Raw genomic sequence first — 26,712 nt, forward strand, 5'->3', positions numbered from 1 at the left:
GCTGCCCATTGCCGACACCACAGCGATCCCCCTGCCTCTCTCCCACACCGCACAGACCCCTCACGGCACTTCGGACGAAGTCCCCTCTTCTCATCTACACTCTCCCGTGGATTTACCTCTTGGATTAATACATCGATCACAGTCGGACAACACACCACGAGTGCCCCGATCCTCCATACCGGCCGTCCATCTCCAGATCCTGGCATTCACACGTAAGTGCCACCACCTTCAGTTTTTCATCACTACTTTGTTAACTAGCCAGTGTTCTCTGCGCCCTTTCTTGGTTTTTTGAATATTTACAATCCACAGGTTCTCCTCCTGTTTTCCAGGGCTGCACACACGCCTCTAAGCTAATTTGTTGCCCATCCGAGAGCGCTGTTTATATGTTTTTTCTGTTCCCTGAAGAGATGAGTGTTCAGAGATTGACAAAGGGCAGACAGAGTAGGAGATGGCTGGACAGATTGGGGTAGGAAGTTCCAGAGGATGGGAAAGACTCTAGAGAAGGCGAGCATGGGCGGAGTTAACAAGGGAGCTATAAAACAGGAGGTCATGGGAGGAGTGGAGGGCATGGTTAGGAGGATTCTTTGAGATGAGGTTGGAAATATAGCCAGGGGCAGAGTTTTGGATTGCGTTGTAACATAAGCGCTGGGACCAGAGGATGAAAATGACTGTGCCTTAGTGCAATATTACATCAAGTGTGATTTGATCATCTCATTGTAAATGGTGCAGATAGAAAGCTTTATCTTTTCACTGGGAGGGAGACACTTTTAACCACTTAACACCTGAAAACCTGGATCACTTGGGATTCTGGCTTGTGATTATATCAAGACACTAACATTGTGTGGAGCACTGTTTTGATTATTTTATCACATTTGTGGAATATTAATTGAACACTTATATATATGAATTATTTATATTGGATATTTTTATTTATATATTTTCACACTTTTCAAGAGTTATATTTTTTATTCATATTTTTGGGGGTTTGAGCTGCACACTTTGTAAGAATGAATTGCTTGTGTTCACTTTATTTACTGTACATTTAAATTCTTTTTTTGATGCATTTTATCAGGAATTGATGATCTTGATGCATGTTAGTAGAAATTCATTAATCATTTATTATGCACTTTAAGAAAGATTGATGTTTGTACACTTATTGCTTTCTTGAATTGGTAGCGCTGTGCACTTTTTTCTATAAATCCACATTTTTACTACTCTGACAATAAAAAAAAACCCTTGCACGAAAAACCCTTACGGACGAAAAGTGTTGTCTGATAATCGTAAGGTGTGTGGCCACCTTAAGATTAAACCGCCTCTCTTCTAACCTCTTGTCGTGTCCTCGTTTCATCAATAGAGTTCTCGGTGTAAACAGGTTATTCCAAATGTTGTGGTCCCCATTTATGATTTAGAAAATTGGAATTAGGTCCTCTCTTAAGCACCTCTTTTCTAAGGTGAATACGTTTAATTTCTGGAGGCGGTTGTTAGTGGTTGTTGTTTGTAAGTGGTTGCTAATATTTTGAATTTTGTCCTTTGGGCGAGTGGAAGCCAGTGCAGGGATCGGCAGAGGGGGGTTGCAGACACTGAGCGGTTGGCGAGGTGGATGAGTCTGGCAGCAGCATTCATGATAGACTGAAGGGGGGACAGCCAGTGTAGAGGTAGGCCAATGAGGAGGGAGTTGCAATAGTCAAGACGAGAGATAAGTGAGTAGATGAGTAGTTTTGCGGTTTCATTCATGAGGAAGGGGCGTATTTTGGAGATGTTATGGAGGTGACGGCGGCAGGATTTGGATAGTGATTGGGTTGGGGCTGAACGATGAGGTCAGAGTGCAGGATTGCATGGGGAGGTGCACTGGGGTGGGGTGGGGGGGGTATTCCTCTAATTCAGTGGTTAGAGACCTGTTGCATTTGGAGAGCCTTACAGTCTTCTGTCTCCTAAAGAAGGGGCCAAAAACTGGCCATACACTGCTAGATTTTCATACAAACGTTCATATAAAAACTGCCATCAGAACATTCGATAATGCCATCAGAGACTTATGTCTGTAAATGAAAGTTACTTGTGATGCTAACATTCAATATTGGAATAAATGCTATTTCCCAGATGAAAACCACATTCAGTGTTAGAATTTTGTTCGCTTGTGAAAAATTTTCCATTCTGCTCCTTCAATGTTTTTGTCACTACGGCAGAAAACGATCTTCGAATTAGTTTTTTTAAACGAAATTCAAATGGTGTATGGCCAGCTTAAGTTCTACTAAATATGCTTAGAAAAACATAAACACTTGGTCTATTTATAAACAATTTGCAGAGCCATTCTTCTTACGAATCTCTGTGAATGTTCGCTCTGCGTGAATAGATGCAAAAACAAACGTTCTCAGTATATTTTCTTTCCAAGTCAAATGTAATATATAAATGCTGCATTATGGCCACTAGATGGAGCTGAGGAGCATTGGAAATAAGCATTTCTTTTCTATGCTCCATCTAGTATCCATAATGTGGTATTACATTACATTTGAGGCAAAAAATAAAATATACTAAAAACATTTGTTTTTGCCTCTATACGGACTGTTTATGAACAAACTTTTAAACATTTTCTAACGTTCAAAGACACTCATCCAGATCATTTCAACTACAAACCTTAAAGTGACACTAAACTCAGGAGATAAACCTTTAAGCCCGGTTCACACCTGGGCGTTTTTCATCGCTGATCGAAGCGCCAAAAAACGCTCAAGCAGTGAAATCCTATGAATCCCTATGGGCATGGTTCCCACCTGGGTGTATTTCAGCGCGTTTTGTCGCGCTGAAAAAAGCCCTACGCCCAAAATAGTACAGGAGCTTCTTTGGGGCGTATTTCAGCACGTATCTATTGGTATTCCTGAGTGTGGCTCGAGGTTAACAAATCGGTAACCCCCGAGCCACACTCGGGAATACAGCGTAGGTCTTACCTTGTCCGCGATCCCCGCTGTGTCCTCCGGCCGCTGCCGTCTTCCGGGTTCCGTCCCTTGCGAGCGTCCGCGTCGCAGGGGGGCGTAACCGGCGGGAAGTTTTTAAAAAATCAAAAAAAGATAGAGAAAAAAAAATTAACTAAAATCATACCGCCAGGGAGGTTAAAAAACGAGTGTTGAACGCACATTTCAGTGAACAAAAAAACGTGCTTAAAACGTGAAAAAAACGAGCATAAAATGCGCCTATTTGGCACGCCAGGTGTGAACCAGCCTTAAAATACATTCAAGTACCTTAACTAATAACAAAAATGTATCTTATTTGTGTATCACCCGGCTGTAGATCCTCAAATCATCTCGGAATTGGTGCTGACACTGTCCTTCCTTCTGGAGGGGGGCTACTTTTGTTCCCCCGTGGTCCCTGTGTGTGTTGGGAAGTACAGGCAGTCCCCGAGTTACAAACATTTGACTTACGTATGACCCCTTCCTACAAATGGTGGCTATTACTGTAGACAACAGCAAGTGAGAGGAAATCTACCCCTAGGAGGGAAAATTCTCTCCTGTAAGTGTTATCATGGAAAAAAGGTGTTTCCGCTGAAGCTTTATCGCCAATCCTTGTTTCCAACACTACCCCAAATTTTCAAAATCCAATTGTCACATGGACAGAAAGTGAGGTGAAATCTTCTGAACAGGGGCACACACAGCAAAACAAACTTTACAGGAGGTTAACCGTTCCCTATGCTATCCAAACCTAATGGAAAGTTTTTTGGCTGGAGTTACACTTAAAAAATGTACCTGTTCCAACTTACATACAAATTCAACTTAAGAACAAACCTACAGTCCCTATCTTGTTCGTAACCCGGGGACTGCCTGTAGTCACCGCTCCAAACTCACTCCTGCGATAGACTACAATGTTTTTTTAATGCATTTTTAAGGTGTAACACCTGAGTTTAGTGTCACTTTACACCTAGTGTTCCTGATGTTCACCAAGCATGACCAATGCTGCCAAGTACATTGCTCCCACCACTGCCCATTTGGTCCTCAATCCATTTTTCCTCCAAAACTGTCCAAATTTTATGTACATATTTGCACAAATAAATATTATTTAGCTACTTAATATGTTAAAAATATTTATAAATGTATGTTAGAGTCCACCCTTTCATTTATCTGGTTGCTTTTCCAAAAAATGATATAATGGAAAAAGTGGGGAGGTGGAGTTGGGACCAACGACATGGACGTTTTTAGCTTTGAGTCAGCATACAACAGGACCCACCTCCCCATATACCAGCCACAAGACATGAGGGACAAGCATGAGGAGAATGAAACAGATGTATGGCCAACGAGGGCTTTAGATACTACTGGTACGTCGGTTGTAAACCAGAATGTTTGCTGAAACAGTTATTTTCTGATGCTTGCTCATAAGCGATAAAAGTTACACGTTGAGTACCCAAAAAGTACTTTATTGGCAAAGTTACCGTTTATTTATTCCTAAATAAGAAAGCAATTCTGAATCAAATATATTTCACTTTCCTGCCTTGTAATTGCCTTGACAATTATAACATTTGGGGACAAGTGTGCACATATTCTGCCATCAGCACAATTAGAAATGATTTGACCACAGCAGTGTTTGGATCATTTTCTGTTGGCTGCACTTTTGTTAACCAATCCATCCTTTATAATCATTGATAACAGAGGACATTGCACATTCAGGTTTCTATAAGCATGCAAACAAAGACATGATCATCACTCTTTACAAACAAATCCACTGTGTCTAATAAGTTAAAAGTGGTATTATACTCAAAAGCTCCAACTTTCTCAGCTCTGCTTCCCTGCACTTCCTGTCCAGTACATAAGATCACAAGGGACAGCACAGTCTCCAGCAGCTGTCCATCTACTGGCTTGGAGAAGGGAGGAGGTAGGAGCCGGAAGCAGAAGAGTGACTTGCCTTGCTGTGTCTTTTTGGAGACACACACGGTTTACTATCACACACAAGGGCAGCTCCATAGGACCCTTCATGGGAAAGGAGCCACCCTAAAACAGGACATCAGGGCCAATGCTCAGGGGACCAGTGAAACTGTAGGAAGCTAAACATTTAAACATCAATGAACAGCATCCATTGTGATTTGAAAAACCTTTTGACTTTAATTTCAAATGTTGATTAAATCACTTTAAAAGGATGCTACTCCTTGATGTTTAAAGTTTTGAGCTTTCTGCAGAATCAGTAGGCCCCTGAGCATTTGGTCCCCGATTTCCTGTTTTAGGGTGTCTTTTTGCCTTGCAGGGTCCTATGGAGCCACCCTTGTTAGTGCTAGTAAGCTGTGTGTGCCTTCTCAAACACACAGGCACAATAAGGCAAGCCTCCCCTGCTCATCACTCCTCCCTTCTCCAAGCTAGTAGAAGAACAGTTTCTGAGACTTTCCCTTGTGAACTTCTTACTGGACAGGAAGTTCAGGGAAGCGGAGCTGAGAGAGTAGGCAAACATTTAAAGAAATCCTTTGCTGGGCAATGTATATTTGTTTAATCTGGGATTCATTATTGAAAAAAAAAATCTGAGCATTTAATACTACTTTAACTGCAGCAGAGAAAAATCAGGTCTCCTGCCCTGCCAATACTGTGCTGTGTGGTAGAGCTGTGTACATCGCATGTCTGGATGGACAGAGTAACAAATGCCTTGGCAGGTAACAGCTCTCTTGTATGTATTTAATTGATACATTTACTTTTTGTTTGGAGTTCAAAATAAAGACAATACAGGGTCCTAGGCAGGGTAAGAGTGCTGCCCACCCCCAATGGACTCCATAAAGGTGCCCATACACACGCGATCGTGCGATAATTGTATGGGCAGCAGTTGTATGGGCAGCGTGCGACCACATCTACTGTACGGTCACACGACTTTCGTCTTCCTAGCGCGCTTGAAAACCAGCCGAAAATCGTACGATTTTCGGCGGGCTGGTAGCGTGCTCGGAAGACGAGTGCCGCACGGGCCGGTGTGCGCAAGCGCACACTGCCCGCTCAGCACTGGAATCATCGTGCACTGCAATCAAGTACGATCTACCTGTCCAAGATGGGCAGATCGTACGAAATTTTAATGACCTTACAACAACCATCGCACAACGAAAGTCTTGCGATGGTTGTAAGGTGTATGGCCACCTTAAGACTGCCAGATGTACAGACATGATTTATCAGCCCTCAGGCAAATACTTGAGCATTGTGATCACAACTATGAATGGCTTTCCCAAATACAGTAAAAGGTAAACGTCAGTAGCTGCTGTGTTGGAACATTTAACTAAATGAGACAACTGCAGTAGTACTATGTGGGCTGGGGCCTGTGGATAATTTGGCCTCATTAGGATGCAGTTTCATATATACCTTTGAAGCTCACAAAATGGCTGCCCCAGACACATAGGAAGTGCTAGGTAGATGTTATATTACTTCGGAAAGTTAAGATGAAAAGACATTGCCAATTACTCACTTCATGAAGTGCTTCATTGTTGATGCCTAGGAGATCCAAGCGTCCAATCTTCAGCAATTTTCCCGATAATAGACTTGTACTGACAAAACCTGAAAAGAGTCAGCAGGGAAGAGAGCTTAGAAAACATTAAATGTTTTTCTCCTGTGTGCCAGAAATTCTAAGAAGTTTAATCATTCTCTGCTTCAAGTCATTTACATGACCATTTTTATTTCCTCTAACATTTCACATGGAGCGCTTGTTAAATATTTACTTTTAAACAAAGGACCCATGCATCAAATGAGTGATGGGAATATTAAAAAAAATGCTTGGTACGGTGGCTGTGATTTTAGCACCGTGGAAAATCAACACCAAAAGATTGCTTATGTAAGACGGAAAACTACCACTCCTGAATGCTTGTTTTTCCAAATGATGGGTGCATGCTGGTGCATTATCATGAAATGGTGATAGAGGACAACCCCCCAGACACAGGAAAACAATCACAATCAGCCAAAATGATCCAATTCAGGAGATCCATCAACTCCCTTAAAACGTAGGTCCCTACTGAAACTGGGCTAGATGGCAATGATCACAGTGTTCATATTTATAAATACCTTAAAGTGATCCTGTTGCATCTCCAAAGACATGCTGGAAGGTAAAAATTGGCTCCTGTCTAAATTGGCCCTGTATGTATGCATGTGATATAGGGACCTTAGATTGTAAGCTCCTTGAAGGCAAGGACAGATGTGAATGTGCACATGCAAAAGCGCTGCGTACATTTTCGGCGCTACATAAATACCTGTAATAAATAAATAATAAAAATAGAGGCAGCTGGTTCCTGTAATAGCAGAGGCTAGATACTTACCTCCCTGGAAGGCAGCCAGTGAGATCTTCATTATCTTACAGAGCTAGCAGCACCACTGCTATCCAACTGAAGTCCTTAAAGCTGAACTTGAGGACAAGGTGGCCAGAAACTGTAAGAGATCATGCCACTGAAGTCCTTAAAGCTGAACTTCAGGATAAGGTGGGGCCAGGTACTGTAGGAGATCATATCACCGAAGTCCTTAAAGCTGACCTCCAGGACAAGGTGGCCAGGAACTCTAGGAGATCATACCACTGAAGTCCTTAAAGTTGAACTCCAGGACAAAGTGACTAGGTACTGTAGGAGGTCATGCCATCAAAGTCTTAAAGCTGAACTTCAGGAAAAAATATTTTTTTATAAGTTAACTCCAAAGATGAGCATCCTGTGATTTGAGTGGACCAGTCTAGCAGCCTGGAGGGAGCTGGCAGGACAGGGAATCAGGTAAGTTGCATACCTTTATTTGAGTCCCTTAGACAAAATGAGCACTTAACAGTGCGAAAGCTGCCCCACTGCAAGGGTAAGTTTTTTTGTTTTCCTGGAGTTCTTCTTTAATGCCATGACAGACTACATCATATATATGATTTTTAAATCAATGTTTTGTGTCTGGAGTTCAGCTTCAACACAACTGAAATCTTTCCTGGGGAACATAAAAGAAAACCAGGTTGTTCCCCCACTCCCCATAAGGGCCAATTCACACCATAGCATTGCATTAAAGGAGAACTATGAGGCGAGTGATTTTCACAGGTCGGCTCTATAGATCGGGAAGTGAGCGAACACATACCGGCGTTCGCTCACCTCTCGATCCTGTCACTGCAGAGAGCCGTGACAGGGGAGTGACTCGATTCCCCCCACCCCTGTCCGATCCTCCAGCGCTGACTGGCGGAACGGACGGGGGAGGGGGCGGGTACAGCTGGCTCTGCCTCTAGATAGGCAGAGCCAGCTGTCACTCACGCAGCTGGGCGGATCCAGACATAATTGTCGGGAGCCGTTTCAGCTGCGGCGTCTCAGTATACCGCTGTAGCTCGCGGTATACTGAGCTTTAGGTGACGGGAGGATGCTAGCTTGTGTCCTCCCGTTACCCTTAGAACTATGGGGAAAAGCCCTAAGCCCATAGTTCTCCTTTAATCAAAGCTGGAAGGTGTGTTGGGGTGCTGTTGAAATGATTGGCCATGCAGCAGGTGTGTTGTACAATAGCATGCATATCGTGTGGTATTGTACGATTAATGCAACACTGTGGTGTGAGGACGACCTAAATGCTTTGCCTTGAGCTAAGGTCCATGTGGCTTTCCCCCAAGCCTACTCATCACTAAGCAAAACACTTCATCCTTCAACCTACTGAAATCCATTTCTTGCAGAAAAGCAGTAACTATAAAAAAAATACAACCAACATGGATAGTAAAGTTCCTCTTTGTGAGACATTATAACAGCATGAAGACTATTGATTCACAGTGTGCTTCCTTGTAATTTCCACCAACATCTGTCCTATCACATCTGCCACCCTCAGAGAGAGACATTCATCTGTACAATAAAATGAAGAGTCTGCCGGAGAAGGACACTTGTCTCATTTGTTTGCTGCCAAAACGACTGCACTGCTTGACTGCATTATGCTCCGATAATACTCAGTAACACTCTGCATGTTCTGGGATGTAATTGTTGTGACAAAGCAAGAAGCACACACGGATGATTTCCGTGCTGCCATGAGAATGGTGGTTGAGGAGGGGAAGGAATGACTCATCTGTCCAAACCGATAAACCGGCTGAGCGCAGAAAGCTTGGAAAACATATTCCAAATGAGCCACAGGAACAAAGTTCTCTGTAATTTATAGCAATGAACCAGGTCTACATGGAGCACAATGGACAGAAACATAGGGGGACCTAAGCCCCCCGTTCACACGTGTGCGGGTGTGACATCGCATGTATGCACATTTTTGTGCATCAAGTATAGGGCAGCCCATATATTTCAATGGAATGCCCTACACCTGACAATTACGTCAAAAAGGTTCCTACACCTTCTTTTGCGCTATGCTTTGTTACCATGCGTTTGGTGCAATTTCACACACGGGTGCCACAAGACATGTTGGAGTGCTATTTAGGCCCCATTAAATATTGTGCCTGATGAAGGGACCCAAAGTGGCCCCGCAATGTTGCTTCCTTTGTGATAAAATGTACATGCGTCAAATAAAGACGATTTTGAACACTTGATTCTGGTGTGCTGGCAACTGTAATTTTCTGGATTTTCCTGCACCCATCTCCAAGGGGTATGCTTGTAAGGAGTGCAATGGGATATCTATACGAATATTTAGGCCCTGTTCACATGGGCATTCTGGGATTCCTACGGCAGTTCTCCCAGGTGTCCTATTCAGATGCGGTCGCTGTATACATTGAAGTTAATGACAGGGTGTAAGTGTCAGTCCACATGTAATTGTACTTGGAACGATTACATGCTGTTTAAAATAGATGACTGCCACTGGATGCATCTACCCTGCATCTAGGGACAATCATGTATCCCAAAGCACATGTAATCCTACCATGTATACTTTCAGGCCGCTGTCATCCAGTCATTTTCTTCAATGTGTACAGAAGCTGCATCTGATCGGGGACACCTGGCATTTCTGCCGCAGGAATACCAGATTGACTCATGTGAATGGAGCCTAATAATGCATGGCACCGCAAAGTGACAAACGTATTGGTGAGCTGCAGTAACGCACGCACGTCTTCAAGCACGTTGTCACAGCGTACAAATGTGAAAGCAGACTAAGAGTCAGCTTGGTGCTTTGTATGGGGTTTCTACTTAGGCCCCCGTTCACACCTGAGCCTTTGGTCACATGTTTCCCTGCACATGACAAAGCCCAAAAACAGAATCCCAATGTTTTCAATAGTGCTCGATGACTTGGAGCCTGTCACCTGAAAAAGTATATGAACTTTCCTTCAGGCAGAATTGCATGTTTCTGGCCCAATTACTTCAGGAGGAGTGCTTGAAAAATGCATGCAGCGTGTGTTTTCACGTCATTGCTCACCTAACTACAGTCTCTTCCTCCTAGTACCAAGCATAAAATTGTCTCAAACAAAAAAAGCTAAGGCCTGATAACACTTAAAAAACACACAAAAAAACCATGCAGAAATAAGCTTCAAAATCACCTGAAAACACTCACACTCAGGGGTGAATAGGGCCTTACAGTGAGTGCCTAATACAGACCTTTCTGTATGTTAAAGGGGAACTATAATGATACTGGTAGCCATTTTTGTTATACTATTAAACCATAACTATACTGTATATACAAACATATATATACAGTATATACACTGTATACAGGGATGTCCCTAGCATAATTGTCACCTGAGGTGTGTGCGTGAGGGGTGTTTCATGGGGTGGTGCACACTCTGGCAAGTATCTTGGTGGTACACCGCCCAGCTTCGGCCAGTGTCCTGTCCCGCTCAATGCCATCAATGCTTGCCAGGAGCTGGGTGGGATACCACCCAGTGTGCCCCAGGTTGCTAAAAGCTGGGAAGGGAAAGTGTTTGGCCTTTACACATCCCCTTGTCCAGCTCTTACCAACCTGGGACACTCTGGCCCACATGACCCAAAGAGACGCTGCCTGAGATAACATACAAATAAGAGCCTGTTTATACCACAAGGCACGCTATGTTATAACAATGTTATATTGTCTTGCTCATGTGCAACTTTCCCTTTTTGCTGGTTTTAAATTGATCAGAGCGGCTGCCATTTTGCTTGGTTGGACTTAGTGCAGACACACACTGGAATTCAGCAATCTTGTGCTTCTGGTGTTCCTGTACCACTGAGTGTATGCCACATTTCTGATGGTGCGAATACCTGCTTCTCTTGCCACGTGCAGTGGTGCCTACCACAGAGTCCCCTTGTAGGGGGGCGGCTGCTTCCAGGTGAACCTGCTCTCAATTTCCGCATTGTTCTACTGTATATGTCCTATAGTTGGAATCTCAGATAGTGTAGAACAAGGAGTGCCTTGACGCGGCAGTGTGGCTTCACATGTATTTGCAAATGTATGCAATAAACAACTTTATTTAACCTGAGACATTGAAGGCCTGTTCACACCTAAATCAGACCTAAAATGGAAGTCAATGGAAGTCTGTTTACTTGAAATTTCAACCGTTGCATTTTTATTTTTTTCCAACCTTATTTTATGTAACATGTCCTAAATGGACAACTGTCTATGTATTTTATTTTCCGTTCCATTGCATTTCCTTCCGTTTTTGACATTCAGTTCTGTTGAAAAAAATTAGAGCATGCAATACTTTTTTTCAGTGCACTGCAACACAATGTAACGCAATGGAGAAGTGTGAACTGGTTATAGAGCTATAATATGACAAAATAAGATTTTTATACCAAAGGATTTTTATTCAGTGTTGTAATCTAAAATAAAAACACATGAGAATTTGACTTGGCAAGAATCCATGAACAGGGCTGTAGCCATGCAGCAGGAAGCTGCTCTCCTGAGACTCATGTAAAGCCGGCTTATGAAATGCCATTCGTGGGATACATTGCGGCTACCAGCGTTTATGACTCACTCTGCTTTTATACTGCCTGTCATACGCCTCATGTATTCGTGATTCTGATAAACAAACATACCGAATCATTTTGCACTTAAATGCAGTTCATATCAGAACATTTTATAGTCTGTATAGAAAAACATGTATCAGCGTTTGAATTAGGACGAATTGTACACACTTACCAGTGATAAGATATTCTAACATCAGCAGCATTTTCACTAGAATCGATCCATTACGGTTGTATCACCATATTTAATAACAATGTCTTCCTACATAAATCTGAAAGGAAGACCATCTTCTACTCTCAATAAAGGTAGAACATTGTAATTCACACCCAATCTGAATTGTTTCGAAAATGCACAACAAAAGGAATCCCATTATTTTCGAAGGGGCTCATTCACACCTAAGCAGTGTGCTGTAGCACATGTTTGAAAGAGGTGCATGGGATTGCAGATGACATTCTTATCTTACAATGTACTATAATTATTAATAAATAAACAAGACAAACCGATATTGGCAAATAATGGCCGCGGCCAATTTTATTGGTATAATATATATCTATATATATCCAAAATTCTTTAAAATACCTTTATTAACCAACATAACATAAACCAACAAGTAATACTTCAAAACCAAATCTTTGCCCAGTCATTAAAACTCGGGCAAATCCACTTTGCTTGACTGTAACTTAGTCCCCCTCAAAAATGTTTGAGGTGACAAACCACATAATATTAGCCGCGACTAGGGAGGGTGGGAGGGGGTTTGCTGAGCTGTGTTACGGACAACTGGTGCCTAATCCCCTGAGGTAACCTCCTTATATAGGGTCACTCTGGGCTGCAGAATCTTCTGGAAACTCCTCGCGACCATTCTTCCCGCCCTAAAATTCCCGCTCTTTTTCCCAAGTTATGTTCTTAAAGGGCCAGTACCTATAATTAAATTACCACCCTAAATTGCACAATACTTTATATTTAAGTCGCCGCAAACCCATGCAGGTGGGCCTTTTATATTATGCCCCCCATTTACAGGTGCTTCTGTTGGTACATGTTGAGCCCCATAGACTTCAATTGGCGCACAAAAAAAAGTATGAAACATTATTATTATAAAACAGGATTTATATAGCGCCAACATTTTGTGCAGTAACATGCATTTTCATGCATGAAAACAAGCCCCCACCCCCTAGGAATATACACTTTATTTCACCTGCACCGGCCAAAGCAGAACTGCATAACACATGAAAACACATAAAAAATGCATCAAAACACATGAAAAACAAGCACACAAAAAATTTGCTTAAAATGAGATTTCATTCTAACTTGCACTCCTGTTTTTAGATCACCTAAAAGCAGCAACAATTATCCAGAAGTATTAGGTCCCTTTCTACATGGGCACCTGTCAGTTTAGATCAGCAGGGTATTCCTGCACGTATTCCCTGCTGATCAGAGCAGTCTGGAACTGATGTCACCATTGTGAGATCTGTGTCCATCCAGTTTAAAAAAATGAATTTACCAGACCCAGGTTAGGTTTATAGGGAGTCGGATGTAAACATACGTGTCCATTTACATCAGATTACCCCTGATCCGTCACGATTAGGTCCACCAAAACGGAAAACTGAACAGTTGGTGATTGGAGGTAAACAGATGTACGTCCGTTTAGATCCAGCTGCCCATAGGAAAACTGATAGGAAAACCTGATCGGAATGCCCATGTGAAAGGGGTCCAAACAAAGTTAATGCTTCCCAGATTAACTTTTCCTGTGTTTAGAGGTTTCTGATATATAGCAGGTCAAGTCACATTCACATCAGTATAGTCACGTTTAGAGTTTCTAAACGGAATCTGGATGCACAGAATTCTATTTTCTCTAAGTGCAGCTAAATAGAACGGCCCTAAATAAATATGAACGTCCAGCCTGAATGATGCCACTGAGAAATCATTACCTGCATATATATCTGTTTAGAAGTGTGCACTAAATACATATAAATGCAGGTTTGACACTGCAAATGTGAATGAGGCTCCAAGACTAGGTATAGATTGGTTTCATGTTTTCATGTGTCAGCCCTGCTCTATCCTTTGAAATACACTACATGGCCAAAAAAAGTCACACACTCTAATATTTCCTTAGGCCGCCTTTACCTTTGATTATAGCACGCATAAGCTGTGGCATTGTTTTGATAAGCTTAAGCAATGTCACAACATTTATTTCCTTCCAGAGTTGCATTAATGCCTTACCAAGATCTTGTAGTGATGATGGGAGAGTCAGACCTCTGTGTAAAGTCTTCTCCAGCACATCCCAAAGATTCTCAATGGGGTTAAGGTCTGGACTCTGTGGTAGCAAATCCATGTGTGAGAATGTCAGGGCCACAAATATAATGAAGTGGCCCCATGGGATTGTGTCATCCCCTGCACCCACTTAATTAAATTAAATTATTATTTTAATCAAACAATAGTTTTAGTCACGATAAGGTACAGTCTTCTGGAATTTTCCGTTGGGCTGTTTCTGGTTTCCCATTTTGTCTGTTTCCAGGTGCCCTTAATAGTGTCATGTCAATTCTGCCTGGAGATGGCTGTCATCTTCTCCTTCTCCTGCTCATGTTTGGGTTGCAGCTACTGTCCCTTCTGACGTTCAAAGGGTAGGGGAACCTGTTGTTTCAAGTCCTCCTCCTTCCGCAGCCTCTGTGCCAGTTCTCAGGCAGGGGGTTGGGGAAGGTTGTTATAAGGAGGCTTTGACTTGTGATCTTTCTCCATTGGGTTATCATCTCCCTTTGCCTGTTAAAGAAAAAATTTGGCATGGGGACTATGTTGATATCTTATCCTTATTACCTAGTTCTAAGGACTTTGTGATAAAGGATAAAAAGGACGCGGAAGAGGATAGGAGGAGGCCGGTAGGCAGAAACTTCAACAACTGGTTGCAGGCTTTTTGCATTTTTGCTAGTGTTTTGGGCGAGAAAAGACCCGAGCTTTGCTCGGGTCTTTTCCAGCACCTTGATAATGTATTGGAGGCATACAAACATTTTAGTAATTTTTCATGGTTTTCATATGATGAATCGTATCGCCAAAAAATGGCGGTGCATTCTCAGATGAAATGGGGTTCGAAAGATGTCGGTTTATGGCTTAATGTGATGCTTCCTCAGAGACCACAGTCGGTTAGGCCCTCTCCTGCGGGTACACCTTCTGTTTCTTTGAGAAAGGGCGTTTGTTTTGCTTTCAATGATTCGCAGTGCAGATTCCCACACACTTGTCGCTTTCGACACGAGTGCTCTTTTTGTGGCGGTTTGCACCCTGCGGTTCGTTGTTTTAAGCGTACCAACGCTTCTAGTCATTTAGCCCCTAAAGAGCTTTTTCTTAAAAGCTCGGACGCCAGTGAGCCTCATAAACATGTGGCCATGGCTAGAACGGTTCCCAGACAGTCAGATCAAGGGTCTGCTCATTAATGGTTTTTCTTTTGGTTTTTATCTTCCCCCCTTTTCTGGTCCTGGCTGTATCTGGGTGGATAATTTGAAGTCAGTCAATAGAATGCCGGAGGTGGTTCGTGCGAAACTTCAAGGGGAGCTCAGCGAAGGGAGGATTGCAGGACCGTTTCCGTCTCCTCCTTTTACTAAAGATTTGCTGTCCGCTACTGACCGTGTTTGCATTGACTCATATGAATCCTTATTGTTTAAGTTAGCTTTTTCCTTAGCGTTTTTTGGGGCTTTTCGGATATCCGAGCTAGTCTCAAAAAATCGTTTTGTTAATTCTGGTCTTTTACATTCTGATGTACGTTTCTCTGCCTCTGTTGTTTATATTTATTTCAAACGTTCAAAGATGGATCAGGTTGGCAGGGGCAGGTGGTTGTCGTTACATGCTTTACATGATGGTTGCTGTTGTCCTCTGTTGCTTTTGTCTAAATTTTTGGAGGTGCGGCCTTCCGCATTGTCTTTTTTAGTGCACGCGGACGGCTCACCTCTCACCGTTTTCCAGTTTACGGCGGTTTAAAAAAAAATGTTTAACGGTTTTGGGTTTGCAGGGATTAAATCTGTCCTCCCATTCATTCAGAATTGGGGCTGCAACTGAAGCTGCTCGGCTGGGCCTCGATCAGGAATCTATTCAACGTATTGGCCGGTGGGATTCTGGGCGTTTTCGTATTTATGTCCGTCCTGCTTTAACTATTTATTGATTAATAACGTTTTTTATTTCAGGTCCACCAAAATCTCATGCTCCCTGAACCACTCTTTCACAATTTGAACCTCATGAATCCTGCCATTGTCATCTTGGAATATGTCCGTGCCATCAGGGAAGAAAGAAATCCACTAATGGGAACACCTGGTCATTCAGTACATTCAGGGAGGCAGCTGTCCTCATTTTCCGGGGACATAACATTGCAGAACCTAGACCTGACCAACTGATGCAACCCCAGATCATAACACTGTCCCCACAGGCTTGTACGGTAGGCACTAGGTATGATGGGTGCATCGCTTCTTCCACCTCTCTTCTTAGGGTGCCCACACACGTTACGATAATCGTACGATAATCGCGGGAAATCCCGCGATCGTACGATTACCGTAAGGCGTGTGGAAGTAGGTGTGTTCTTAGGGCTACACAGCTATTTAGTCCCAATTCCTTGAGTTCTCTTCGCATTGTGCGTGTGGAAATGCTCTGACTTGCACTATTAAACATAGTCGTGAGTTCTACTGTTGATTATTTACGATTTGATTTCACCAAATGTTTAAATGATCTCCGATCACGATCATTCAAGATTTTCTTCCGACCACATTTCTTCCTCGAAGATGATGGTTCACCATTATCCTTCCAGGTTTTAATAATGCATTGGACAGTTCTTAACCCAAATGTAGTAGTTTCAGCAATCTCCTTAGTTGTTTTCTTTTCTTGATGAAGGCCAATAATTTGACCCTTCTGAAACAGTTACATCTTTTCCACGACCACAGGATATGTCTTCTGACATGGTTGTTAAAAAGCGCCATTAAACCTTTTTTTTTTTAAATAGTTGCTATTGGGACACCCAACTTTGCTCGAGGATGTTGTTCCTTTTCTTTAAAAGTTTAAAATTCCTTGTTTTCTAGTGGGTCCCCACAGCGCTCTTACCCCTGCCCCATGCACGGATGCCTCCATGGGCCAACGGAGGCACCCGTGCCCGCAGTGGCTGTGTGCGTCCATAGACACGCACAGCCCTGTGGCAGGCCACGCCTCTTCTTTCTGACCAACACTTTGCAAATATATATATACTTGTAGTGCAGTGCAATTAACGTACCAGCATATTTTTGGGGTGTGGTAGAAAACTGGACAACCCAGAGGAAATCCGGGTAAACACAGGAAGCACATGCACACTCCATGCAGATAATGTCCTGGCTGAAAGTGGGTTTAAACCGGGGATCTCAGAGCTGCACAGCAAGCGTATTAACCAATGCACCTCAACACACATAAAAAAGAAAACGCAATTTGCAGCCTGATGTCCGGGACACCATGGAGGGAATTTATCAAAACTGGACAGGAGCAGACAGAATCTGGAGCATTGGCCATGACAACCAGTTGGTTTCTCTCTTCAGTTTATTCAGTTAAACTTTAAAAAATGAAATAAAGAACTGATTGGTTGCCGTGAGCAACTGCTCTAGTTTTGATAATTCACCTCTATGCCTTATGCTATGTGGCACACAGTTTGTTAAGGAGCGTTGGGGTGCCATTCCTAATGAAAGGCACCGCAGCAAACCAATGTGCATACCACGGCCTGAATGGGGCCTACTGGATATAAAGCAAATGGGTTGTTTATGTAGGCCTTCAGAGTACAGTGACGTTCCCCTCTGTGTCCCCTATGCTTGGTCAAGTGATGTCACGGATCACATGACCAAACAAAGAGAGAGCGTGACTACAATGGTCCCAAATGCGGCGCAGGGGCCCAGCATGATCCCAGTACATAAGATATTGAATATTGAATTCTTTATTTACCGGGTGACAAGTCTCTAGATTCCTGAGTAAATCCCACTCCCGCCATCGCTATGTCTACAAGAAGGTCACTCGTTATTTCCCTAAGGGTGATTAGAGTTTCATGAATTTCAAGCAAGCTGCTTTAACAAGGGATTTACAGCAACCTGAGGAGTCAGCCATGGCTATATATCGTGCGGGGCTCTCAGCAAGTCAGGCCTGCCAGAGTCACAGCATCTGCATTCAGCTCACGCAGCAGTACAAGAAGCTTCTCTGCGGCTGAGCACATATTTTTATCCCCCCTGCCATCGCACATTTCAGGGCTTTGTGCTCTGAGACAGGCATGCTTATGGCTACCGAGCCTGTGTTACATGTTTAATTGATTGCCTGTTGCTTAGCGACCTGGGCTCAGGCTACAAGGAACACATTACCAAGATGCAGAGGGAGTAGGTCGATGTCACAGGTTGCAGAGGGACAAGCGTCATGCCTTCTTCTATGGCTGCATTGATAATCACATAAAAGGGAGCATGCATCTTCAATTCAGTAACAGCTGACCACCATTAAAGCTGAACTCCGGGCAGCTTAATACACAGATAACATGCATACAGGGGAGCTGTTTTAACTGCCAGAGGCTTTGTATTTGCTGTCTATCCAGGCACACACCTCTGCGACACGGCACAGCCCTGACTGGCAGGGCAGGAGATGTGATTTTTTTCTGCTGCAGTTTAGTAACACTTACAGGGTTATTTACGAAGCAGCCAAAGGATCCAGCCGTGGGTTCGGCTGATCCTTCGGCTCTCTTCAGCTGCCGGAGCCCTTCGGTTCAGTCGAACTGACTGAACCGGCTGAGTCAAAGTCCTCATGTATCACTGGCCCCTCCCTTTAAGGCCCCATTCACACTTAGCGATTTATCGCGCAATTTCCGCCGCGATATCGCACATTTTTGCCACGCGATATCGCGAGAAGTCGCCGGCTAATGATATTCAATGGAGCTGTCTTAGCTCCATGTCGCGCGTCGCAAGTCGCTTCTACAGGACCCTTTTTTCGGCTGGTTTTGCGCGATTTTGCTTTTTTCTAATGGAGCCCGACAGAGAAGGTCGTGCTACCGTCGCTGGAACGTCGCCCCGAAAGTCGCGCTATCCCGGCCGCTGCAAAAGGTATGTCGCTACGTGTGAATGGGGCCTTAGGTTGTAAGCACTCATGGGCAGGACTCTCCTTACCATCTTGTCTTGTATTGTAATGTCTTCCTTATATTGTAAAGCGCTGCGCAAACTGTTGGCGCTATATGTTGCGCGTCGCAAGTCGCTTCTACAGGAGCCCTTCGGTTCAGTCGAACTGACTGAACCGGCTGAGTCAAAGTCCTCATGTATCACTGGCCCCTCCCTTTAAGGCCCCATTCACACTTAGCGATTTATCGCGCGATTTCACACGATCTCCTAGAAGTCCTCGTTAGGCACGCATGTAGAGCACAAGCAAATGCATGATCTGATTCCCTTTTTCTCCTACTAACCACACTGGACTTACAGAGATTTGCTTAAAGGAGAACTATGAGGTGAGTTAAAATCACTCATCCTTATAGTTCGAGCCGACGTGTGACAATTAAACTGTCACACGTCGGCTCAATAGATCAGGAAGTGAGCAAACACATACTGTCGCTCGCTCACTTCTCGATCATCTCTCTGCAGAGACTGTCAGTCACGGCTCCCCGCAGGGATTCCCCCCTCCCCGCTCTGATCCTCCAGCGCTGACTGGAGGAACGAACGGGAGAGGGGGCGGGTACAGCTGGCTCTGCCTCTAGATAGGCACAGCCAGCTGTCACTCACGCAGCTGGGTGGATCTCGACAGTAATGTCTGGATCCATCCCAGCTGTGGCGTCTCAGTATACCACAAGCTGTAGCTTGCGATATACTGAGCTTTGGGTCACGGGAGGACGCTAGTATATGTCCTCCCATGACCCTTAAGAGAGCTATGGGGAAAAAAACTCTTACCCCATAGTTCTCTTTTAAGCAGTTATTCTTTTATTTAGAATGTTGTAATGCATTCCCAATACTTCCATCTTTAACAACTAGTGCTATTTTCTTGTTATGGAAACCTAAGACATTTTGCGCGTCTGATATGGCTTGTCACGCAAGAAGATGCAGGAGCTATTTTCAGGTGGATGTTGTGCGGTTTTGGTCCCAAAGACATCCCTATGCATTGGGAACCGAGCAGTTTGAAAAGCAAAATCATGCCAAAAAAAATGTGCTGCAAGCACGCGAAAACAGCCAGAATCGTCTAGGTGTGAACCAGGCCTAAAAGTCAGTTAAGGAAAAGCATAAGGTATTATTGAGTACAGAGCTGCATTCATTTGTGTCTTTTATATCTCCCCGGAGTTCTTTAAGGTGCCTTTACATGAGCCGTCTCCTCTCTACAGTCTTGGACAGTTGTCAGGGCGTGTTTGTGGACAGCTGTTGCAGCCTGTGTCGACAGGCTCTAGCCTCGAGTTGATAGGATCAGTTTGAGCTGAATTGAATTTGACTTGCAGTTGACCCCCTTTTGACCTGCTTTGGGTGTTGCACCCCCATAGAATTGCACTAGGATGCAAAACCCATCTGACCCAGCCTTTTATTTCAATGATGAATAGAGATAAGATGGCAGACCACCGCAGATTATCGCAGGTTTGTGGATCAGCGAGCCAAGAATAAAATGTACAAAAAAAAACACCCTGCCCCATGGGATGGAGCATGGACCTCCCTCCATCCTTCTAACCTTTCAGAGTTTGCAGGTTTGAATAGTTGATGGAGGATGAAGACCCTCTGGAATCAAGCTCCTCACTGGATGCCTGGTCTGCTTGCCGCTGCTGACTCTTATAATCTCCACACTCCCCTTCCGTGTTGTGCATCTGGAATTCAGTTACAGATAACCACCATTGGGGTGATTTTACATCAGCTCACTTTTGTACAAACGTGGACAGTTGTCGAGGCCTGTTTGTGGACCACTGTTTGGGCCTGTCTTGATGGGCTTTTGGCTTGTTTCGATGGCGTACGTTTGACATCAGCTTGAGCTGCTTCTTAAATATTTCACTGACAGGTGCATTTGACTTGCAGGTGACCTCCTTTTGATCTGCACCACAATGCAGGGTAATGCACTACCGTGTGTTATGTGCGCTTCGTTTCCAAAAATGGTATGCGGCTATTTTCTTGGATGTTTTGCTGTGTTGCCAGTCCATTCAGTTAAGGAGACTTCCCTAATGCAATACACCTTAATGAGCAAAACAATATGTGTTGATGAATGCACATCAAGACACCACAGTGGAAAAGTCTAAACCCGTCCTCGGAGTACCAGCAGCCAATAGGATTTAGCTAATGGGGCATCTAGGTGATGACTGCTGGGGTGCATATGCGACACTCAGGTCGCTTTGTCACTAAATCAGTTTAAATGCAAAATTTTCATATTTGCAAAAGGTTTATCATTAAAACTGATATGCCATACTTCACCTTCCCCATTCTGCATTGTGTAACTGTAATCCCAGCAAATGATTTGTAAAGAGGTCAGTTCTAGCTACTGGGATACCTGTGATGTTAGAATATCCCTTTAGCCAATGAGAAGACAGCACATGCTTTCCATGTGAGCAGTCGTCTGCAAGATCAGTGCCCTCCAGCTCTGTGTGCTTTTAGCATTAGGAACAGAAGAATTAGATTATTATGGGAAAATGCTGCTCTATACCCCCTGGAAGTAGAATGCCTTCCTGGAATTGAGGATGCCAGCAGTAACACTTTGTATGCCCTACAGCCGAAGAACAGTTTGTAGTGTTTGACTATGCACAGAAATTTAAAGTTTTATCTATCCATATTTCCAGGGACTGACCTGTGTTTTGGAGGGCTGTGCCTGGAAATAATTGTCGGCTTACCCCCACCCAAAACGGACATTTTAAGTTTCTTCTCTTGCCTGCAGTCTGAAGCACGTGCTGCCTTCTTATATCGTTCAGGGATTCCAGAAGGAAGATACTATCACTAGAATTCCCAGATCTGCCCATCATCTGCATCACCACCCTTCCAGGATGTATCCCAGATAATGTAGAATAAAGCACCAGGGAACCCAGCTGAGAATGACACCTTAATGTGACATTTATCAAAAATCAACCAGTCAATTATGTGCCACGTTTTTGTGAGGCTTTCCGACGTTTGCCAACATTTGTTCTTTAGCAGGAAATGGTGAATACTGTAGCATAGACCCTAAATTTACAGCAAATTTACAGCCACTGCACATTTGCTAGACATGCACCAAAAATATTTCCTTTATTTTCACCAGCCTGACGTAGCGAATTGTTGCAAAGAGAATGGAGAGAACCTTCATGAAGTCCTATAGGATCTCCCATGGGTTGCCTTTTTATTACTTAATTTGGTGAATTAGCAGGTCACCTCACAAAGAATCGTCACCATGCGAAAGGGTATGGAGGCCATGTTCAACCTACCAAGAGGAGACCAACAAACATGCCTGGCGTGTCGGATTTATACTGTCATGGGCACATATTGTTTATTAAAGGGTCAGTCCACCCAAAAGTGATTTTTTTAAAATTATAGTTGGAATATCTGTCTGGGTTGCGTGACTGAATGTGAATATAGACACAGCACTATGAATAGGGACACATGAACATTCATCACCGCACGTTCCCTGCACATGCACCTAAACAATGTTTCAACTGCAGAAGAAATCTTTGCCAAGCTTACAGTAGAGTAAAACCCTAACTGGAAGACATTTAGTTTGCTAAACACGTGCCTAGTTTTTTTCCCCATAAAATAATGTCTTCACTTCTTTTCATCCTTTGTTGTATCTCAGTGCTGCCGATCTCCTCCAGACTCTTTCAGCCACCTTCTGTCTACAAATATTTGCATTGCAAAAAATCAATAATGTGCAGCCAATTGTTGGCTGCACATTATTGATCTGTGCCAGCTTACCCATCGTTACAACAGTGAATCACGTTTGTCCAATGTGTGTCGGCATGTCCCCTTGTAGTCTGCAACAGGGGCATAATTAACAGGACGACAATGCAAGAGCACAACTGGGAAACACCTGATACCAGGAAGTGCCTGGATGTGGACCTTCACAGCAGAATCCACTGATATGAAATCTGCCATTTGAAAATAACTTTTGAAATTACATGTTAAAAGTTTTATAAGATTTTTTTTTTATGTGACAAGGGCATGCATCCCGGCATTATGGTAACAACCACAGGCCCACACTATACAGCGTTAGTTTTCAAAAAATAATGAACGGCACCAAAGGAAGACCTAAGCTCTTCAATAAACAATGCTGGAAAAAAAGTTCAGATCCACATGGAGACGTTGGCTTTAGTTTAAGAGAGCGAATCCCTACCTCCAGATATTGGCTTTCACTTTCTGTCCTGAGAGCTGATATGGGAGTGCATGGCCCAATGTGTGAGGTGGTAGAACTGACGGCATGCCCTCTGTAAGGCTCCATTCGCACATAGCAGTAGCGTTTTCCGTAGGATGCACGTTTTTGTACCGCCCGGACGCCGCCCTAGTGTGAACAATTCACATTGGAATACATTGTTTTTTATGTTTAGCACGTTTCCACACACCACTCATGTGTGAATGGAGCCTAAGTGGTTCCTGGACACCTCGGTGGGCTGTTCCTTCACCTGGTCTCTCCTTTTTTCTTTTCGCCCTCCATCCCATTTCCTTCATCTGTCTGCGCTCTACCCCCGTCCCCCTGTGAGCCCTTCCTTGTCTTCTCCTCCCCCACAACCTACATTTCATAATTTTCTCTAATCTCCCTGGAAATAGATCTCTAAGCCCAGGCTGGATCTTTATTTACTGCATGATGTTTTCATCTTGTTAAAAAACCTGTAGCGTACTGCTCTCCTGGCTGCAGCCTGTTATCCAAATACGGTTCATGATCTTGTTGCCACAAAGATGTTATTTCATTGACTTGATTGTATTTGATGCTTGTAATATTGTGTAACTTTGTGTGTGTACATTGCTCATTTACTCTACAATATGGCATTATGAATAAAGAAATAAAAAAAACTTTTAAAAGATTTTAGCGATTGGGTTTAACCATCACTGACTGCACATTCACTACATTATAAATATGCTCATTGTTTGAATGTTGATGCACTGCAATGCGTGTCATTCTAAATGGCCCCCTAACTCATCTAACTAAGGCACCAAAAGGCACAACAGCACACTACCATGCGTAAATTAAGCATGTCCATTTTTTGTCCATGTGTGTTGACACAGAGCATCAAAGCAGACTGGATTCAGCCTTAGAGACTTGAAGAAGCATGGAGAGATCTGATAATTCTACAGTAGGTTGAGAGACAAAAGAAGCTAAAACCAAAGATGACCACCCTAAGCTATCATCTTTGTAGGGAGCTGAACTTTTGTACTGAATGGGCAGGACTCTCCTTACCATCTTGTCTTGTATTGTAATGTCTTCCTTATATTGTAAAGCGCTGCGCAAACTGTTGGCGCTATATGTTGCGCGTCGCAAGTCGCTTCTACAGGAGCCCTTCGGTTCAGTCGAACTGACTGAACCGGCTGAGTCGAAGTCCTCATGTATCACTGGCCCCTCCCTTTAAGGCCCCATTCACACTTAGCGATTTATCGCGCGATTTCACACGATCTCCTAGAAGTCCTCGTTAGGCACGCATGTAGAGCACAAGCAAATGCATGATCTGATTCCCTTTTTCTCCTACTAACCACACTGGACTTACAGAGATTTGCTTAAAGGAGAACTATGAGGTGAGTTAAAATCACTCATCCTTATAGTTCGAGCCGACGTGTGACAATTAAACTGTCACACGTCGGCTCAATAGATCAGGAAGTGAGCAAACACATACTGTCGCTCGCTCACTTCTCGATCATCTCTCTGCAGAGACTGTCAGTCACGGCTCCCCGCAGGGATTCCCCCCTCCCCGCTCTGATCCTCCAGCGCTGACTGGAGGAACGAACGGGAGAGGGGGCGGGGACAGCCGGCTCTGCCCCTAGCTCGAAGAGGGGGCGGGTACAGCTGGCTCTGCCTCTAGATAGGCACAGCCAGCTGTCACTCACGCAGCTGGGTGGATCTCGACAGTAATGTCTGGATCCATCCCAGCTGTGGCGTCTCAGTATACCACAAGCTGTAGCTTGCGATATACTGAGCTTTGGGTCACGGGAGGACGCTAGTATATGTCCTCCCATGACCCTTAAGAGAGCTATGGGGAAAAAAACTCTTACCCCATAGTTCTCTTTTAAGCAGTTATTCTTTTATTTAGAATGTTGTAATGCATTCCCAATACTTCCATCTTTAACAACTAGTGCTATTTTCTTGTTATGGAAACCTAAGACATTTTGCGCGTCTGATATGGCTTGTCACGCAAGAAGATGCAGGAGCTATTTTCAGGTGGATGTTGTGCGGTTTTGGTCCCAAAGACATCCCTATGCATTGGGAACCGAGCAGTTTGAAAAGCAAAATCATGCCAAAAAAAATGTGCTGCAAGCACGCGAAAACAGCCAGAATCGTCTAGGTGTGAACCAGGCCTAAAAGTCAGTTAAGGAAAAGCATAAGGTATTATTGAGTACAGAGCTGCATTCATTTGTGTCTTTTATATCTCCCCGGAGTTCTTTAAGGTGCCTTTACATGAGCCGTCTCCTCTCTACAGTCTTGGACAGTTGTCAGGGCGTGTTTGTGGACAGCTGTTGCAGCCTGTGTCGACAGGCTCTAGCCTCGAGTTGATAGGATCAGTTTGAGCTGAATTGAATTTGACTTGCAGTTGACCCCCTTTTGACCTGCTTTGGGTGTTGCACCCCCATAGAATTGCACTAGGATGCAAAACCCATCTGACCCAGCCTTTTATTTCAATGATGAATAGAGATAAGATGGCAGACCACCGCAGATTATCGCAGGTTTGTGGATCAGCGAGCCAAGAATAAAATGTACAAAAAAAAACACCCTGCCCCATGGGATGGAGCATGGACCTCCCTCCATCCTTCTAACCTTTCAGAGTTTGCAGGTTTGAATAGTTGATGGAGGATGAAGACCCTCTGGAATCAAGCTCCTCACTGGATGCCTGGTCTGCTTGCCGCTGCTGACTCTTATAATCTCCACACTCCCCTTCCGTGTTGTGCATCTGGAATTCAGTTACAGATAACCACCATTGGGGTGATTTTACATCAGCTCACTTTTGTACAAACGTGGACAGTTGTCGAGGCCTGTTTGTGGACCACTGTTTGGGCCTGTCTTGATGGGCTTTTGGCTTGTTTCGATGGCGTACGTTTGACATCAGCTTGAGCTGCTTCTTAAATATTTCACTGACAGGTGCATTTGACTTGCAGGTGACCTCCTTTTGATCTGCACCACAATGCAGGGTAATGCACTACCGTGTGTTATGTGCGCTTCGTTTCCAAAAATGGTATGCGGCTATTTTCTTGGATGTTTTGCTGTGTTGCCAGTCCATTCAGTTAAGGAGACTTCCCTAATGCAATACACCTTAATGAGCAAAACAATATGTGTTGATGAATGCACATCAAGACACCACAGTGGAAAAGTCTAAACCCGTCCTCGGAGTACCAGCAGCCAATAGGATTTAGCTAATGGGGCATCTAGGTGATGACTGCTGGGGTGCATATGCGACACTCAGGTCGCTTTGTCACTAAATCAGTTTAAATGCAAAATTTTCATATTTGCAAAAGGTTTATCATTAAAACTGATATGCCATACTTCACCTTCCCCATTCTGCATTGTGTAACTGTAATCCCAGCAAATGATTTGTAAAGAGGTCAGTTCTAGCTACTGGGATACCTGTGATGTTAGAATATCCCTTTAGCCAATGAGAAGACAGCACATGCTTTCCATGTGAGCAGTCGTCTGCAAGATCAGTGCCCTCCAGCTCTGTGTGCTTTTAGCATTAGGAACAGAAGAATTAGATTATTATGGGAAAATGCTGCTCTATACCCCCTGGAAGTAGAATGCCTTCCTGGAATTGAGGATGCCAGCAGTAACACTTTGTATGCCCTACAGCCGAAGAACAGTTTGTAGTGTTTGACTATGC

At 43.8% G+C, this 26,712-nt stretch overlaps 1 protein-coding gene across 3 annotated transcripts in view; it reads right to left on the reverse strand.

Moving 5' to 3' along the window:
* Positions 1-26,712, reverse strand: part of ELMOD1 (ELMO domain containing 1) — a 93,252-nt gene that overhangs the window by 48,418 nt on the left and 18,122 nt on the right. For 2 of the 3 annotated variants that reach the window (XM_018567488.1, XM_018567486.1), the window contains exon 2: positions 6,406-6,494. In XM_018567488.1, coding sequence (XP_018422990.1) covers positions 6,406-6,422 — 17 coding nt within the window. In that variant the 5' untranslated portion in view covers positions 6,423-6,494. Of the gene's footprint in view, positions 1-6,405; positions 6,495-26,712 lie in introns of those variants that run through there. The other variant, XM_018567487.1, reaches the window with a different exon arrangement.

The sequence above is a fragment of the Nanorana parkeri genome, unplaced genomic scaffold (genome assembly GCF_000935625.1).
Source record: "Nanorana parkeri isolate BGI_ZX_2015 unplaced genomic scaffold, ASM93562v1 scaffold1054, whole genome shotgun sequence".
Lineage (NCBI taxonomy): Eukaryota > Metazoa > Chordata > Amphibia > Anura > Dicroglossidae > Nanorana > Nanorana parkeri.